Source organism: Oryctolagus cuniculus, chromosome 21 (assembly GCF_964237555.1).
Source record: "Oryctolagus cuniculus chromosome 21, mOryCun1.1, whole genome shotgun sequence".
Classification (NCBI taxonomy): domain Eukaryota; kingdom Metazoa; phylum Chordata; class Mammalia; order Lagomorpha; family Leporidae; genus Oryctolagus; species Oryctolagus cuniculus.
The window spans coordinates 8,928,128-8,947,334 of NC_091452.1; the positions used below are offsets into that span (position 1 = coordinate 8,928,128).

The 19,207-nt window shown below is 45.0% G+C and overlaps 1 protein-coding gene and 1 pseudogene across 20 annotated transcripts in view; one reads left to right on the plus strand and one right to left on the minus strand.

The window, feature by feature from the left end:
* ATXN2 (ataxin 2) overlaps positions 1-19,207 on the minus strand; it is a 121,587-nt gene that overhangs the window by 47,026 nt on the left and 55,354 nt on the right. For 16 of the 20 annotated variants that reach the window (XM_051826807.2, XM_070066210.1, XM_051826806.2 and 13 more), the window contains 6 exons: positions 13,843-13,967; positions 7,162-7,253; positions 6,508-6,705; positions 4,981-5,159; positions 2,847-3,056; positions 695-877 (listed from right to left, as the gene is read on the minus strand). In XM_051826807.2, the coding sequence (XP_051682767.2) occupies positions 695-877; positions 2,847-3,056; positions 4,981-5,159; positions 6,508-6,705; positions 7,162-7,253; positions 13,843-13,967 (987 nt within the window). The remainder of the gene's footprint in view (positions 1-694; positions 878-2,846; positions 3,057-4,980; positions 5,160-6,507; positions 6,706-7,161; positions 7,254-13,842; positions 13,968-19,207) is intronic. The other 4 variants (XM_051826810.2, XM_070066211.1, XM_070066205.1 and 1 more) reach the window with 1 other exon arrangement.
* LOC127484728 (nuclear transport factor 2 pseudogene) lies at positions 8,849-13,546 on the plus strand (annotated as a pseudogene).

Sequence of the window (19,207 nt, forward strand, 5' to 3'; positions counted from 1 at the left end):
ATGGAGCAGCTGGGACTCAAACCAGTGCCCATATGGAACGCCAGCACTGCAGGTGGCAACTTTACCTGCTGTGCTAACAGTGCCAGGCCTCCCTCACAGTAATCTTATCACAAGCCCCTAAAGCAGAATGGACAAGAATTACTTTACTCGTGAGGAGGGCCTTTGGCATGGTGGTTAAGATGCCACCAGGGAGATCCACACCCCTCCTCGAAGTGCCTAGGTTCAAGTTCTAGGTCTGCTCCCAGTACCAGTCCCTGCTATTGTGCACCCTGGGAGGCAGCAGGTCAATGGGTCAAGTGTGTGGCTGCTTGCCGTCCACGTGAAAAACACAGACTGCATTCCATACTCTTATCTTTGACCTGGCCCAGCCCCTACTGCTGCAGGCATTTGGAAAGAGGATCACTAGATAGCTGGGAGATCTCCCTCTTGACCTTTAAAATAAATTATAATTTAAAAAAAAAAATTATAAAGACCACTATTGAGAAAACTGAAATATGGAATGACTGCACGTCTTGCACTGACGTATGATGAGTAAGTGGTAGAACACAAAGTAAAAATGTTTCCTAATTGCTGGTTATTCCAGAAGTTCTAACATATACACTTCCTCACAAGGAGCGTCAGCTCAGCCCTTTTTACATCCAGCATGATTATGAAATAAACAATGTTACCATGTCTCAAGCACAGTGTCACCTACCCCCGCTGACCACTGATGACCATGTTCCTGCTGCCGGGCTGGTCCTGGCCACAGGAGGGGCAGCTGCTTCACTTGGGGGATTGTGGGATACAAATTCTAGGCCACTGGATATGGGACCCCTCCCGGCAGAAACTCTGTGATTTCGAGGGTGTCGCTGGGCCTTTGGGGACATCCGGGGAGGTCCTAAGAAAGGAACGGTGAACATTACCACAAAATGCTGCCAGTACGCCCTTTCTGCTGAATACATAAGCATACGCTGTCTCGCTCGCTCACTCTACAGTTTCACCTTAGTCAAAAAGGAAAAAAATACATACTTTGAGAAATATTTTGTGGAATGCCACAAATTTTATAAATGAATTTTATTTCCCTTTGATTTTAAAGAAAGGGAAAGGTGAAGTTGGTGATAAGAAATCAAACAATAAGATGTCATAACTCTTAAAAGAACTTTAGCAATCTATAAGCTATCTTCATCTGCCATGGTCAATCTTACAACTCATGGCTTAAAACAGTCCTCATCTATTAAGCAGTCTCTTTCACTTAATCTGTGCGCTGAAAATCCGACTGATAATACACGATCTGTAAAACCAGAGTAACTGACATTTGGGGAAGAAATTTGCAGATTATGAATTGTCGAAATTCCCCATCAGTGATCCTGCTACCCTACTGGAGCCTTCTCTTAAGGCAGCCTGTTACAGAGCAGACCAGACTGTCATGTGAAGCCACGTCTGGCCCACTCTCAGGTGCTAACACCAGCCAAAGCTTTCTTAACATCACGCCGTGGCTCCTCAATACCTGCTGCCGAACTCATCAGACCATCAAATCTATGAGTGTTCCAGAAAGAATTTAATTCCAGGCAGAATCTAAAAGGGTGTTAATGTTACAAATGATAATTTTCAACAATAGACATTCAGCATTTATGAATAATGCAGAAAGTATTACTTCTGTATGAATACTCAGTTCAACACAGTCCTCATATCTCAGTGTAAACAAATTGTCCACACTCATTAACAAGCACGTTTTATCCAACCTGTTCTCACAATACAAGTCTCACTTGTTCAAATGACAAGCTGCAGTATGAACCTCAAGAGAATCTGACTTTGCATTTAGTGACCATTATTCCATGACCTTTTGAGTATGGAATTCACCACGAAAACTCAGCAAATCTTGCTGTTCACAGTTAGAAACTTCAGTCAAGGTCACATGACTTCCCTGCCTGCCTGGATGGCAGTCATTTATTCAAAAGCAGCCAACATATATATTTCCAGGGAAGCAGGTTATATAGGAAACTTTATTAGTCCCAACATAAGCTGTATTAATTATGATTTTAAGGAATAAGTTAAAGTCAGATTTTTAACACAAATACTGTCAACTCATATCGAAAGAACATTATCATTCAAAACACACAGATTCTTAATTTATGCACTGCTTTTACATTAAAATGTTATCTTTCTATAACACGTAGCAAAGGCAGATTTTGACAAGGGTCAAAAACATACTTCAGTATTCAAATTCATATTTTTAATCAATAATTTTATGTTAGATCAAGAACTTCTACCAGATTAAAGCAGCCTTTCACTCATAATATTATTACAAAGCTTTTTCTTTTGAAAAATTACTCAATTAAATTTAGAATACCTTTCAAGCATCCTAAAAAACAAACTGTATTATAATCTAAGGGTAGACATACAAAGAGGCAGGTACATGGAATGTCACCCCCAAAACTGACTCCTGCTTCAGACCCACAGGAATATCCCCCAGTATTCTGGCCAAAAGGCTGTTACATGAGAGGCTGTACAATCAGCCAGGCCTATGTGAACAAAGTTCATTCTTTACCGTTACCCACTACACCCAAGGAAAGCCAGGAGGCAGAAGGCCCTGGGCAGCGCTCTCTGGGGCTGTGAGGGAACATCTTTCGCAGGTAGAAAGAGAAAGCCCCTTTCTCACAATTCAGCATAATTCATAGCTTCACACAGCATTTATCAAATTTCTCTCTAATGAACAAAAGGTTAATAGAAATAGTTTTAATAAACTAAAGTTAAAACACGGAAATTATAGGTTATTAAATAATGAAAGAGGAAACTTCTGTAATTATAAACTCACATAGGAGTTAAACAAAGACAAACAAAAACATGAACAAATTGTGGTATTGTACCTTCTGAAGACATGCGTTTAGGCATAGTAGAGACAGGAGCTGGAGAACCATGAGCAGAGGGGTGAGACGGGGGTCTGGATGGCCGCGAGGGGGGCCTGGAGGGCGGCCGTGTAGGGGTGGCTGCCCGAGGTGGAAGAGAGTTGGGACCTGACTGGTAGCGAGAAGGTGGGCGAGAGGAAGGAGATGGGCAAGGCGATGGCCAGGGAACACCTGACAGAACAAATGATATGAAGGAAAGTATAAAAACTAAAGAAAAAAATGAGGGAAAAAAGTAAACAGAAAAAAAAGTAAAATGACAAAAATGATTTCTTGTACATTTTAACCCTTTGAGGACAGTCATTTGAATTGTGCTAAGTTTTAGCATAACTTAACCGACATCAATTCACATTTTACTTTAACCTCCTTAGAATTAAATCTGTTTAAATGAATACACGTTCCCAAAGGGTTAATCAGGATCTACACATACTATTGAAGACAGGTAAGACTGTGCCTATTATCCTGCTTCTGTAACTGAGTCTCAGTAATTAACTATGAAAAGGATATAACATACACTAGATAATTTCACACAACGAAACACAGTAATTCCTACTCAGAAATAAGAGTATTTACTAGATTAGTTTTAGCTCTGAAGCAGTGAAAATAAGCAGCATCTACTGTATCAAATTGAAAACACAGCTCCTTACAATTACATACGACTCTCACTGGGTTTACCCTTGAATCTAAGGTTGTCTGAAATCTCTCTAAGCAGCTTCCATTTAAGTAGAGATAAAAGCATTACTTCTACTATTTTCTAGAGTCACAGGATTAACAAAGACCTATATTCACTGCTCTTTGAAAAAATTACTTTAATCTCAGACTAGAAAAGGGGAGACCTTCAAAGTCATCACTTATGCAGTGAACATTTCTCTGAGAGACTGCTTAACACACAACCAAAATACAAAGCAGTCGCTGCTGAGTGAACTGGCACTGGGGGACTTGCACAGGCCCACACACAGTTACCATGCCAACAGTCACGTCACTTACCTTCACCACAGCCGAGGGTCCAGGCCTCCTCTCCACAGAGTTCCACACACTTGAGTATCATAAATTTCCCAGCCCCCTCAGGTTTTTTACTCTGAAAATTCTGTTTATAAACACCTAAAAAATCTTTATCAGTAAGCAAATAAATTTCAGCCCCAAAACTAAGTACAAAAAATACTCAAGAGTGTTCATTTGGAGAGGAGTTCTGGAGAAAAGATACAAAGAAAACAAGTGAAACTGGAGACCTAGTGCTCTGTTTCTCTCTACAGTTCTAAACTGAGATGCTGCAGCAAGTGCCCAGCCTTCCTAGGTTAAGACACTCGAGCTCTCACTGATCACCACACTATCCTCAGTGCTGCGGTTCAGCATCCCTCTGTGCATCAAAGATCCACAGTGCAATGATATAGGTTACAATAATTATAATATATATATAATCTGTAACCCAGACTTAGAGGCAGAGTAGAAAATGTCTCCCACTTCTCTGACTTATTGTCGCTGACCTACAACAACCACCCTCACACTGAGAGTTGTTTCTGTTGTGTTAAGCACATTTTCTCTCATCACCTTCTTCACCTGATTCTGGGTCATGCCTCGTATTACAAAGTACCTCAAATCCTCTCTTACAGTAAGCACAACATAAATAAGGAAAATGAATCCATATTAACCATTGAATGTTTCACGTAGATTATAATTTTCCATATAAAATGCACCTATGTAATTTTATTGTTCATCAGTGTCTTAAAAATCAAGAACCTACGCAATGTATCCAATTTATATGTGGAGTCTTTTTTGGCCAAGCAATGATATTTGGGCTAAAATTAGCACTCTTTCATCGCTTCTCGGCCTTTTGGCTAAGATCAAGTGTAAAATTAGCACTCTTTCAGTACATGAGACTTCCTCACACTAAATACTGAATCTACAAATGATTCATACTATGTTTTACTAGTCTGATATCCACAAAAGCATATTTCAAGTAATTTTGAAATAAAAACTACCCCATAAAAATCATTAAGAGTGTACACTGTCTTATCAGTGATATAAACTGTTTTAAGTAATTAGAAAACTATGTATGTATGTGACCAATGACATTGACAAATATGGTCAAAATACTTGCCTCCATTAACTACTCTTTGGTCTGAACCAGAATTCGAGTTGAAATCTGAAGTGTGAGAAGTGGGTCTTGATGGCATGGAGCCTGATCCAGGCTGGCCCGCACGCGGTGAACTCTGTCTCCCACTTCCCCAGGATATGACTTCTCTATTTCTTTGTCCAGGAGGAATATATTTATTTTCCCTGAAAATGAGACATCTTCTAAATCATTTTATCCTAAAAAGTACCAGGCCAATGAAACATATCTAAAGGTAATTTAGGCAGAAAGAATGGTTGTCATGGAAAAGATCAACACTGACGCAAACTGCCTCACCTCTCCTTTCTTCCCTCTGACCCTCGGTTCTGGCCGCTGGCCTTCTCCTCCTAGCACAAAGCCTAATTGCAAGTGTTCATTCTCCTTCTGCCTGACTTCTCCATCAATCACAGTCTGTCTTCAACCTTATTTTTCCTAACACCTCTCCCTTCTCTCTCTGTTGCTCTTTGACTTTTCATGGCATCTATATTACCAATGCTGAATACTGATGAATCCCCAATCTGCACTGCCAGTCCCCATCTCCACTGGACACACGGATTCAAACCACTGAACTCTGGGTTTTGTGTGCCCCGAAGATACCATGTATCTCCTACTCTACCGGGTATGAAGCACAAAGCATTCAACTCATGGTTAGTGAGAAATGAAAGATCCACAGCTCTTCAGATGCACACACGGAATCATCATTTCTCCCCTTCAAACTTGCTCCCTATTTGCTATCTCCATTGTCAGTACAGCCATCAACTCACTAAGTTATCAACCGAACTCCCAGGTCCTGACGGCTTCTACTTACCCAGCACCAGCCGTGGTCTAGCTGCTTACCAAGTTAGCACGGCTCAACTACTTCAGTGTGCTAACTGGTCTCTGTCTCAGTCAGCCGGGCCCAAGTTTACTCGTCCCAAGCCCATACTTTTGAATGACACACCATGTCCTGCCACTGCCTCGGCTCCTCCCACCACTGCCACTATGCTCTCCCAACACAGACCCCGGGTTTCACATGCAGCAAGCAGCTGAGTCTTCTCCTGAGCTGACCAGGTTCTCCCACAAGGTCGTGCTTCTGCACATCTTCCCTGCTCTCTGAGTGGCCCTCTCTTCCTATCACAAAATGCTACCTCTTCCAGGAGATCTTCCCAACTACACAGGCCAAGCTAGTTCATCCTCACTCTGTATGTTCCTGCCGTCTGAACACACGAACTCTAACAAACCACACTGCACTGTTACGCTCTGTGCCCTCCCCTCTGCTTGCCAGTGCTATTCTTTAACAAGCTCTTTCAGATCTTGGCTTGTTCCTTAGTGTACATCTAACAGTTGACTTCACAGAGCTAATTCTAAAAGCATATGTTCCAAGATTACCATCATCTTTTCTCTAAACCAATCTTAAACCAATTCCATTTGCATTCGCTACCTAAGCTGCATTAAAGGAAGAGAAGACGATAATACACCTTACACAGACCTTGAGTTGTGTATCCAAAACACCGCATCATGATTTCCTTTAAATACCTAGTGTTTGTGCCGTGCCCCTCACGTTCAGTGGTGTCTCTCTGAACTGCTGTGTATTTCTCCTCCTCGCTCCTATCATCATTTTCCAGGGCCACTCGAGCTTTGTACTGAGCACTTGATTCAATTTCCTCTGCTAACTGGTTCGCCCTTGCTTCCCGTTTTAAAAATTCTTCTGAGTTATCCCTTTCTAAGGGCACCCTGAAATGGGAGGAAAAGAAAAGCAGAGTATTTTAAAGTCATAGGCTATGTATCTGCTGCAAACAACTATGAAGAAAGTTTAAAATTTGCAATAATGGCAAAACTATAAGAGTAACAGAGATTTGTTTACTTATAAATCAAAATTTGGATTTTTTAAAATTATCATTTCCCTGGAAGAACAGAACATTTCAAAATATGGTTGAAAAGACTTTCATTACAACCACTATACTAACAAATTAGACTTTTTATAATTTAAAAACCCAAAATGTATTTAGTGTATAATAACAGAGCATAGGGAAACTGTATTTATTCTGTTTTAAGAGATATTTGTCAGCCTACTACAGAGAATAATCCACACAACTGTAACTTAAAATCTCAAAGAAACATTCATCCAACATCATTTAATAAAAGTCAAAGACAAATGCACAAAAATAAAACCAGTGTTTTTAAACTTACGTATATGAAGATAAACTGCTATCATATGTAGACACCACACCATAATTTTCCTCATTATATCGAAACATATCATTGGGATCCCATCCATTAGACTAGAAGAAAACAGAGTGCATTATTCAAAATTAGAAAATATTTTTAATTTGGTTAAACGATGTCTACACTATCTAACAAACTACAGCAGCAAAATCAAGAAATTAAAAAAACAGGCAGAAATTTCCTTCAATATTTTAAGGAAAACATTTTCTTCTACATATCACTGTTTCAAATTGGTAACTACAGAACACAGTTATCTGACAGGTTATTATAAAAGCCTAGACAATTTTAGTTACTTTATAAAATATGAGCCTTCAGGGGCCGGCATTGTAGCACAGCTAGTAGAGCCACCACCAGTGATGCTGGCTCCCCACACAGGCACCGGTTCAGGTCCCAGCCCCTCCACTTCTGATCCAGCTCCCTGCTAATGTGCCTAGGAAAAGCACTGGAAGATGGTCAAGTGCTTGGGCGTCTGCCAAATGTGGGAGACCTGGAAGAAGCTCCTGGCCCAGCCCTTGCTGTTGCGGCCATCTGGCCCTCAGTGGATGGAAGTCTTTCTCTCTCTAACTCTTTCAATCAATAAATCTTTTTTTTTTTTTTTAAATGAGCCTTTAAATCAGTCCCTAACAGCCACTTTTCTATAGTGTAGAGCCACTGTATTTACTTAAACCCTTGCACTGACCAGCACGTGTGTCAAGGACAAAGAATTCTTTCTGATAATCAAACAGTGTTCAGGGGATGGAGGGAGAAAGCAGAGCAATCCTCCCTGCACCACCATTTCAAGATGGAGCTGTGGTACTACAGCTCTCCATCCAGCCCTTCCTCCTGGCAATGCTCAAATGGAAAGCAACACAAAAAGCAGGGAACTGGCAGTCACGGGATCAAGTCAGGAAGCTGAGTTTTAGAACTGGTCTTTGCCATTAACAGTTGTGAGACCCCAGCAATGGCAATTCTGGGTCCCAGTACAACCTTATGGGTAGATGACTGTATATTCTATGAGGGTACTATCAGGACGGCCACTCTCCAAAGCTAGGCCAGGAGCAGGCATCTAGCCTCGTGGTTAGTCCCAAACTGGAGCACCTGGGTTTGTTTCCTGGCTCCAACTCCCGATTCCAACTTCCTGCTGAAGCAGATGCTGCTCAGTGGCATTGACAGCTCAAGTAATTGGGTTCACAAGGAGACCCGGATTGAGTTATTTGCTCTTGGCTTTGGCTTTAGCCTCAGCCCTAGTCCAGCCCCCACACTGTAGGTTTCAGGAGTGACACAGCAAATGGAGTGCTCTCTGCCCCTCTGCCTCCCATGGGCAGGGACCCATCCAGGCCTCCCATGTGGGTGGCAGGCACACAAGTACTTGGGCTATCTTCTGCTTTCCCAGCCATCAGCAGGGGGCTAGATTGGAAGTGGAGCAGTGGGGACTCAAACTAGTGCTCTGATACGGGATGCTGGTGGCTGAACTCACTGGAGCCACAATGCTGCCCCCCAAGGCTGTTCTCTTGAATATGTAAAATCAACCATCTGGAGGAAAGGCTAGAAAAATCATAAAAAATACATATTACTGTCTGGTAAATCACTTATCCAACATTTCAACTCCTCCTTTTAAACCAGATTGGGTGCCAGCCCCTTGGGTTTCAAGGAGGCTGGGTGATGCTCCAGAATGGGAGACAAGCCAGTTTTGGAGCAGACTGGATTCAGCTTCATTCAACATCACTACCAGTTATTTGATGACAGAACCCACCCAGCACGATCTACGTTGATGTGTCATGCCTTCCAGGGGAGGGACAGCAGTCCCAAGGCAAAGCTGCCACTGTGAAGAAGTGTCTAGCCTTCCCTTCCAGAAAACCCAGCACAGTGTCACGGCACAGGACCCTCAGCCCACAGCAGACAGCTAGCTGCACCACCGGCATGGGGCAGGCCAGCACAAAGCTGACGAGGACCCTGTCATGAGGTTCCACCAGACGCTGCTATTCGAGAACATCAATGACGCTAGGGTCTGCACCAATGGCGAGTGCAGGCTTGCCCTGCACAGCCTCGGCTGGACCTTCTCCCAGCCAGGCACTCATCACTGTTTCCTCCTCCCTCTGCTTCCTGATACTATTCATACTCTTCCAGATTCTCCAAGTACCAGACACAAAGGAGCAGGGCGCAGTACGCTGCTGCCACTACAGTGCTCACGTGATATTTGGACTCGAGACTAGTTGCATCTGAGAGGGGAAGTGTGTGTTGTACCAGCACATGCCTTAGGAAGACCTAAATAATGCCAAAGGTTGTCTCTCTTAAAAATCTACTGACAAGTTGCTCTAGTAACCCAAAGAAGTAAAGGAGAAAGCAGCTGCCTCACTGTCGAGGTACTGATATGTTCAGATGCTTCAATGCCTCATGATACAATCAAACCAACAAACTTTTCTTAAAAACAGACAAAAATGGCGCTCAGCCCTCTGCCTCTCTGCTGAGCCGCCCACCTGACCTGACCTGGTCAGGTGTAATCTCTCTACTCAACCATGTAACCTTGCTCCCCCCTCCACCCCCAGTCCAAGCGACTGGGCACTCTCTCAGGCTGTCCCTGAGGATGTCCATTCCCTAATAAACCTTGTAACTTTTACTTTCCACTACTCTGTCTCACGCCTGAATTCTTTCTGCGTGAAGACAAGAACCCTGCCATTCTCTGGTAACATTTTGGCAACCACGAAGGGATTTTAAGAAGACATTGGAGAATAAAAACTGTCAAACTCCAAATGGTCATCAGACAAGGCTTCCAGCCCATTCCATTGGACAACCTGAGCAGCCCTCTGGACTGAGCAGGACAATCTTTCCTAGGCCACTGTTGCACACCATAAGACAGACAGCAAGAGGAAATACCCAAATCCTCCTCGATGCCCACATGCAGCTTTGAAGAAGTTACAGAAAACGGAACTCCACCCGTAATCCCAAAGAAGAATTTTGGGTATTTGCCTCTTGAGGGGGGAATGTTAGGTAGGAAGTTAGATATGAGCTTGTGTGTGTGTGACAGGCCTAAAGAGAAAAAGTCTATGTTCAGCATATGCATCTGCATCTCAAGGTCATCCCGATAATGTTTCAGGGGCAGCCCAGTATTCGTATCCTGCCCTGCCCCCTTCTACCTGATAACCTGCTAGATGGTGGGGTCCCCGCTTCTTCTGCCTGACAAATCCTCCACAATCTCCCAGATGCAGCCCAGTATCTGCATTTCAAACACCCTGCTCCGGATCCCGATTCTCTAGGGGGTCTTGCTCACCCTTCCTCTAAACTGAGAAAGGCGCCAGCTAGGCTTCCTCCTGTCTGATACCTTCAGGGGAAAACTCAGATAGGAGCTTCTTAATATTTACATCCATAAAATCCTTTGTTTCAGGAGGAGATGTGTGAAGACAAAGACCCATCTCCTTAAAAACCCCCAGACTCAACCGGACTGCACGCTCAGCCCTCTGCCTCTTTGCTGAGCCACCCGCCTGACCTGGTCAGGTGTAATCTCTCTACTCAACCATGTAACCTCGCTCCCCGCCCCCTAGTCCGAGCGACTTGGCACTCTCTCAGGCTCTGTCTGGAGAGGTGCCCTTCCGTCCTTACGGACGTCCCTTCCCTAATAAACCTTGCTACTTTTACTTTCCAAAAAAAGCAAACAATCAAAAATAGACTGGTAAGAAGTAGTGACATCTAATATACAACTTTTTGATCATTACCAGAACAGATCCAACACTAGCCAAGAAACACTGAAGGCTCACTTCAAATTCTACCTGTAAGACAGGATCTCCCAATTCCTTAAGAGAGGCCGGTGCTGTGGCGTAATGGGTAAAGCTGCTGCCCGCAGTGCCAGCATCCCATATGGGTGCCAGATCTAGTCCCAGCTGCTCCACTTCTGATACAGGTCTCTGCAAAGGTCTGGGAAAGCAGTAAAAGATAGCCCAAGTCCTTGGGCACCTGAACCCATGTGGGAGATCTGGAGGAAGCTCCTGGCTCCTGGCTTCAGATCAGCCCAGCCATTTTGGTCATTTGGAGAGTGAACCAGTGGATGGAGGATCACTCTCTCTCTGCCTCTCTGTAACTCAAGCAGTGGAAGATGGCCCAAGTGTTTGTGCCCTTGCCGCCCAGGTAGAAGACTCAGATGAAGCTCCTTGGCTTTGGCCTGGCACAGACCTGGCTGTTGTGGCCATTTTAGGAATGAATCACTGGATGAAGACCTCTCTCTCTCTAGCTCTGCCTTTCAAGTAAATAAATCTTTAAGAAAAGTAATCATACCAAACAGAAAGATATTCAGTAAAAGGTAAACAACCCCAGCATTCAGAGAACCACTACTAATACTTTTTTTTAAAAAAAGACTGATTTATTTATTTGAAAGAGTTACACAGAGAGAGGAGAGGCAGAAGAGACAGAGAGGTCTTCCATCTGATGGTTCACTCCCCAGTTGGCTGCAATGGCCAGATCTACACGGATCCAGAGCCAGGAGCCAGGAGCTTCCTCCAGGTCTCCCACACGACTACAGGGGCCCAAGATCTTGGGCCATCTTCCACTGCTTTCCTAGGCCATAGCAGACGGCTGGATTTGAAGTGGAGTAGCCGGATCTCGAACCGTCGCCCATGTGGGATGCCAGTGCTTCAGGCCAGGGCATTAACCTGCTGCACCACAGTGCCAGCCCCCTACTAATAGTTTCTAGACACCTATGCATAATGTAAGAATATGATCTGCCTTCACTTTTAAAAACTGAAACAGTATCATCTAAGTCTTATACATCTTTCTGTATCAAAGATCCTTCTTTTTGGTAGATACATAGTATTTCTTTTTTTTTTTTAAGGATTTTATTTATTTATTTGTGAGGCAGAGTTACAGACAATGAGAGGGAAAGACAGAGAGAAAGATCTTCATCTGCTGGTCCACTCCCCAGATGGCTGCAACAGCTGGAGCTGGGTTGATCCAAAGCCAGGAGCCAGGAGTCTCTTGTGGGTCTCCCATGTGGTTGCAGAGTCCCAAGCACTTGGGCCATATTCCACTGCTTTTCCCAGGCCACAGCAGAGAGCTCAGTAATTTTGCTCTCAGTAGTCATCTGAAACTGATGAAATTCCCTTCTTCCTAGCCAGCCTTTTTATGATGAAAAGTCAGTGAAGTGGCTGTCTACAGCCCACAAGTTAGAGTCCAAGCCTGGTGTTAAGATGGAGCTCCATAGTATTTCAATTGAATGGCAGCACCATACATCTATCTGACTCATCCTGGACACTTAGAACTTCCAGAAACAATACATCAAAACATCCCTATATATAACTATTTGCATACCCTATGGATATATTAGGGCAAAAACAAATTCTTAGAAGTAGAATCACTGGAACAAACTGTACATGCATTTTAAACGTCCTGAAACTCTGGCATCTACCTCTATGCTCTCTCTACTTTAAAGACAGTCTTTGAGGCCAGCACTGCTGCACAGCAGGTAAAGCCATTTCCTGTGGCACTGGCATCCCAGATAGGTGCCCATTCAAGTCCTGGCTGCCCCACTTTTCATCCAGCTCCCTACTAACGGCATGGGAAAGCAGTAGAAGATGGCCCAAGTGCTTGGGCCCCTGAACCAGCATGGGAGACCTGGAAGAAGCTCCTGGCTCCTGGCTTCAGATTGGCACAGCTCTGGCTGTTGCAGCCATCTGGGGAGTGAACCAGTGGGTGGAAGACCTCTTGCTCTCTCTCTCCCTTTCCTTCTGTAACTCTGCCTTTCAAATAAGTAAACAAACCTTAAAAAAAAAAAGTCTTTATTAAGCACTCGATGTACAAATGATGTGCTGTGGGAAAAGCAAAATTAATCTATGACAAGACCCACTTTAGAAACAGCAGGTTTTCTAGAGAGAATAATCTGAGTGTAAGACCAAGAAGCTGCAGGCACCACAGCTCACTAAGCTAATCCTCCGCCTGAGGCGCCGGCACCCCAGGTTCTAGTCCCGGTCGAGGCACTGGATTCTGTCCCGGTTGCTCCACTTCCAGTCCATCTCTGCTGTGGCCTGGGAAGGCAGTGGAGGATGGCCCAGGTCCTTGGGCCCTGTACCTGCATGGGAGACCAGGAGGAAGCACCTGGCTCCTGGCTTTGGATCGGCACAGCGCACCGCCAACCATGCACCAGCCATAGCGGCCACTTCGGGGGGTGAACCAATGGCAAAGGAAGACCTTTCTCTCTGTCTCTAATTCTGCCTAACAAAAAAAAAAAAAAAAAAAAAACACACACACACACACACACAAGAAGTTCATGTAAATGTTTGAATTCTAATGTAACCTAACCATTACCTTAATGATAAGTGACCTTTAGCATCCTACTTCTTCCACCTCCCCTTTAGGAGAAGTCAACTATGATACTATGTTGTCTTAAGGCAACTAAGATACCCCGTGCCTTTGGCTGCATCTAAGGCAAAATGTCTGGCATTTCCAACAGTTTCCAACTTAAATTTTCAAGTTTCTTACAATTTATTTTAATCATAAATAATTCAGGATCATCCACAAGACTAGACAGCACCTCTGCTTAGCCCTTACAAATAAAGTAAAAGACCATCCTTCTTTGTTGCCTGGGGGAAGTCTCTTCACAACCAAATGACTGCTCTAAATATATTCACTCCATCAACAACAAAAGCGCACTTAAATAAAAAGCAAGACAGGCAGGACACTGACCACGTCGTTCTCCAGAGGCTCCAGGTCCTCGCTGGCTGCAAGCTCGCCTGCATCCCATGGTTCCAGGGCCTTTTCTCTGTGCTCGCCGTTCACTCTGGCGCTGAGAGCAGAGTCCGTAAACGCATCTGCAAAGGACAGCTTTGGTTGAGGATCACAACTGACAAAGGGCACACTAACAGACATGTGACTTAGCAACAGATATATGGTAAGAGAATATTTATGAAAAGTGGAGTTCTGATAGAGGAAGAATAACATTCACTAACAGTACAGTTTCAAACTCAACTCAGTATGACAGTATAGCCAATTGTTAGTAAAGGTATTCTCTTTTCATATACTTTTTTTTAAAAAAAGAGTTATTTATTTATTTGAAAGTCAGAGTTACAGAGAGAGAGGTATTCCATCTGCTGGTTCACTCCCCAACTGGCCACAATGGCTGGAACTATGCCAATCCAAAGCCGGGAACCAGGAGCTTCTTTTGGGTCTCCCATGCTAGTGCAGGGGCCCAAGGACTTGGGCCATATTTTACTGCTTTCCCAGGGCATAGCAGAGAGCTGGGAGCAGCCAGGTCTTGAACCAGTGCCCATATGGGATGCCGGCAGTGCAGGCAGCAGCTTTACCCACTACGCCACAGTGCCAGCCTCTCATATACTTTCAAGTCACATGAAATATTCTAATGTATTAAAACATCTCATTTATATTAAAGATAACTACTTTATGTGTTTTAGAAGTGATCCACAAAATTCCTATCAATCCATGTAAAACATGATCCCTCTTGTTAATGAATCCACTACTCAGAAATACCTTCAGAGCACCTGCAACCAAATGTATTGAGATTTTATCAACTTCCCAAACGCAGGTCAATATAATGGGTCAGTATCCTGGCACTATGCTAAATGGCCTATCTCGTCACAGGACCCATTTTTTCCCTTAACCCGTGTTACAAAGTTCAGACCTTAGATCGCTGCCTTCCAGAAAGGCTCAGTGGCAGGCCCGCCTGGACTTCCTATTAACATGCTCTCCCTACTTGTGTCTCTTTCTACTCCACCATTACCGCTACTGGCGAACAGCAGCTTGTGAGGGCAACGTGGCACTTCCATGTTCAGTCAACCACACTGCTGTCCAGCAAAGGAATTCTCCCTGGTCAGGAGTTGGGACTCACTTAACAGAATCAGGAAACACTCTGTAGATCGAGGCTAGTGTTTAAATGCCTGGACCTCACAGACAGACTCTCCTGATGATCTGGCTGTGCTGCAAAGCACAAGCTCCCAGCCACTGTGCTCTCACCCAGCACGACGAGAGGGGGAAGACTCTCAGCCTGAACACGTAAATCCCTTTCAAAGGAGACAATGCACAGGGAAAAGGGAAAAGGGAAAAGGGAAAAGGGAAAAGGGAAAAGGGAAGGGGAAGGGGAAGGGGAAGGGGAGGAAAGGAAAGAAAAAGAAAAAGAAAAAGAAAAAGAAAAAGAAAAAGAAAAAGAAAAAGAAAAAGAAAAAGAAAAAGAAAAAGAAAAAGAAAAAGAAAAAGAAAAAGAAAAAGAAAAAGAAAAAGAAAAAGAAAGAAGAGAAGAGAAGAGAAGAGAAGAGAAGAGAAGAGAAGAGAAGAGAAGAGAAGAGAAGAGAAGAGAAGAGAAGAGAAGAGATGAGATTTGAGAGGCAGAGTTACAGACAGAAAGAGAAAGGGATAGGGAGAGACAGAGGGAAAAGTCTTCCATCTGTTGGATGGATGCCATGGCCACATTGGCCAGATCTGGGCTGATTCATAGCCAGGAGCTCCTTCTTCCAGGTCTCCCATGTGGGTGTAGGGGCCCAAGCACTTAACCCCTCTTCAACTGCTTTCCCACCCAGGCCATAGCAGAGAGCGGAATCAGAAGTGGAACAGCTGGTACTCGACCAGTGCACCACAGGCAGAGTTCTTTTTTTTTTTTTCTTTTTTTTTGACAGGCAAAGTGGACAGTGAGAGAGAGAGACAGAGAGAAAAGTCTTCCTTTTGCCGTTGGTTCACCCTCCAAGGGCCACTGTGGCCGGCGCACCGCACTGATCCGAAGGCAGGAGCCAGGTGCTTCTCCTGGTCTCCCATGCAGGTGCAGGGCCCAAGCACTTGGGCCATCCTCCACTGCACTCCCAGGCCACAGCAGAGAGGTGGACTGGAAGAGGGGCAACCGGGACTAGAACCTGGGGTGCCGGCACCTCAGGCGGAGGATTAGCCTATTGAGCCGTGGCGCCGGCCTATGGCAGAGTTCTTAACCTACTACACCACAGCACCAGCCCCGCAGAGGAATTTTTGAATTGTCCTGATAACTGTCCCTGTCTACCTAAAAGGCAAGGTGAGGCCAATATGAGCGATCTGAGCCAGCAAATTCAGGCAGGTCCTGTTAGCCCAGCTAACTCTAACCCCTTCTCATTCCCAAGCAGGGTGGGCAGGTATGCACACATTCCAGGGAAGAAAAGCATCTCCGCACCCACGGGCGTGGCTGCCAGTCCACAGCAGTGCTGCTCCCCTGTGGGGACAAGGGCCCAGGGTGCACTGAGCGAGACCCCAGAGGAGCAGGCCCCAGCCGGGGTGAGACGGAGCACCTGCTGGAAGACAGCTACATTTTGGAAAAGCTCTCTAGCAGGTTCTAAGAGGCTGTTTTCCCAACACCCCATCTTCTACTGGAAGGCACTGATAGCCCTGAATACCTGATTTGATTTGCCACTAACCTAAAGTAGGCCCTACCCCACATCATCTTAAAAGTATGTGGGGTCTGGGTTAAAATGAATCTACTCATGTATTTACAAGAATGTGAAATGTTCCCAAGAAAACATCAAATAATAACCTGTATTAGCATCCAGAGATTCCTTTGATTATCACAAACCTAGAAACGGAAAACCAGACTACAGGAAATTTCAAAATTAGACACTTTATTTTCTATAAGTAACAGGATGATTACTTTATATGTAAGATCCTTGAAGCATAGGATGGCCCAAGTCTTTGGGCCCCTGCACCTGTGCAGGAGACCAGGAAGAAGCTCCTGGCTCCTGACTCCCATCTGGGGAGTCAACCAGCAGTTGGAAGACCTCTTTCTCTGTCTCTACCTCTTTGTAAGTCTAATTTTAAAATAATCAAATCCTGTTACTGTTTTAATCACACTAGTTTTGAAAAATCATACATTTAAGTGAACAAAGCATTTGTTTACACAGAAACTCAGTATTAAAGATAACACACTTTTCATTCCAGAAGTTAAAGCTCTAAGCAGCTAGGGATTTTTATAGAAAACGATTCATTCCCAAGGCAGGGAATGTATGTGTTTATGTGTGCATGCCAACGTATTTTAAAGAGTGCAAACTGAGACAAGCTGTCCTCAAATCAAAGGATCCTAACGTGTGTGAGCTTGAACATACTTTTCTGGCGTTATTTTAAACAAAATTGGAAAAGGATGCCCCAGTGGGAGCCAACGTGGAAAAGCAAGTATTATCTTAAATTTTATGGAACCTGGCTTTTCTCTGCTGACCACAACTTAGGTTGAATAAATGCCTAATTTATTAACTTACCTTTCTTAAAAAAATTATTTATTTGAAAGTCACAGTTACAGAGAGGGAAACAATGGCTGCAATGAAATCCGCAGCAGCCAGGAGCTCCCTCCGGGTCTCTCACAAGGGGACAGGGGCCCTGAAACCGGGATCCCCCTTCGCTGCTTTCCCAGGCACAACAGCAGGGAGCTTTATCAGAAGTGGAGCAGCTGGGACTTGAACTAGTGTCCATATGCAATGCTGGTGCAGTAGGCAATGGCTTCACACCCTGTGCCCAGTGCCAGCCCTGAGCTAACTTTTTTTTTTTAAGATTTATTTATTTATTTATTTGGAAGTCAGAGTTACACAGGGAGAGAAAGAGAGACAGAGGAAGAAAGAGAGAGACTGAGAGAGAGAGAGAATCTTCCATCTGCTGGTTCACTCCCCAAATGGCCGCAACAGCGCCCTGAGCTACCATTTTTTCTTTTTTTTTTTTTTTTTTTTTATTTGACAGGCAGAGTTGTAGACAGAGAGACAGACAGAGAGAAAGGTCTTCCTTCCGTTGGTTCACGCCCCAAATGGCCGCCACAGCCAGCGCTACACTGATCCACAGTCAGGAGCCAGGTGCTTCCTCCTGGTCTCCCATGCGGGTGCAGGGGCCCAAGCACTTGGGCCATCCTCCACTGCCCTTCCGGGCCACAGCAAAGAGCTGGACTGGAGGAGCAACAACTGGGACTAGAACCCAGCACCCATATGGGATGCCGGCGCTGCAGGTGGAGGATTAACCAAGTGAGCCACAGCACCAGCCTCCTTTTTTTCTTTCTTAAGATTTATTTATTTGAAAGTCAGTTACACAGACAGAGAAAGAGAGGCAGACAGAGACAGAGACAGAGACTTCCATCCTTCCATCTGCTGGTTCACTCCCCAATTGGCTGCAACAGCCAGAGCTGTACCAACCTGAAGCAAGGAGCCAGGTACTTCTTCCACGTCTCCCACATGGATATAGGAGCCCAAGGACTTGGGCCACCTTCCAATGCTTTCCCAGGCCATGGCAGAGAGCTGGATTGGAAGTGAAACCCCCGGGACTCAATGCAGCACCCATATGGGATACCGGCACTGCAGGTGGCGGCTTTACCACTATACCACAGCGCTGCCACCCCCCCCCCCCACCTTTTTTTTGACAGGCAGAGTGGACAGAGAGAGAGAGAGACAGAGAGAAAGGTCTTCCTTTTGCCGTTGGTTCACCCTCCAATGGCCGCTGCGGCCGGCGCTCTGCGCTGATCCGAAGCCAGGAGCCAGGTGCTTTTCCTGGTCTCCCATGGGGTGCAGGGCCCAAGCACTTGGGCCATCCTCCACTGCACTCCCTGGCCACAGCAGAGAGCTGGCCTGGAAGAGGGGCAACCAGGACAGAATCTGGCACCCCAACCGGGACTAGAACCCGGTGTGCCGGCGCCGCAAGGCGGAGGATTAGCCTAGTGAGCCGCGGCGCCGGCCACCCCCCCTTTTTTTTCAATTATATATTTTCATCTGAAATTCTCTACTTGAAATACCAATTGATGGGCTGGCTCTGCGGCATGGTAGGTTAAGCGTCTGCCTGAGGTGCTGGCATCCCATGTAGATGCCGGTTCGATTCCTGGCTGCTCCACTTCCAATTCAGTTCCCTGTTGATGGCCTAGGAAAGCAGAAGATGCCCAAGTGCTTTGGTCCCTGCACCAGCGTGGGAGACCCAGAAGAAGCTCCTGGCTCTTGGCTACAGGTCGGACCAGCTTTGGCTCTTGCAGCCATTTGAGGAGTGAACCAGCGGACGAAGACCTCTCCATCTCTCCCTCTGCCTGTAACTCTGCATCTCAAGTAAATAAATGAATTTTAAAAACAAT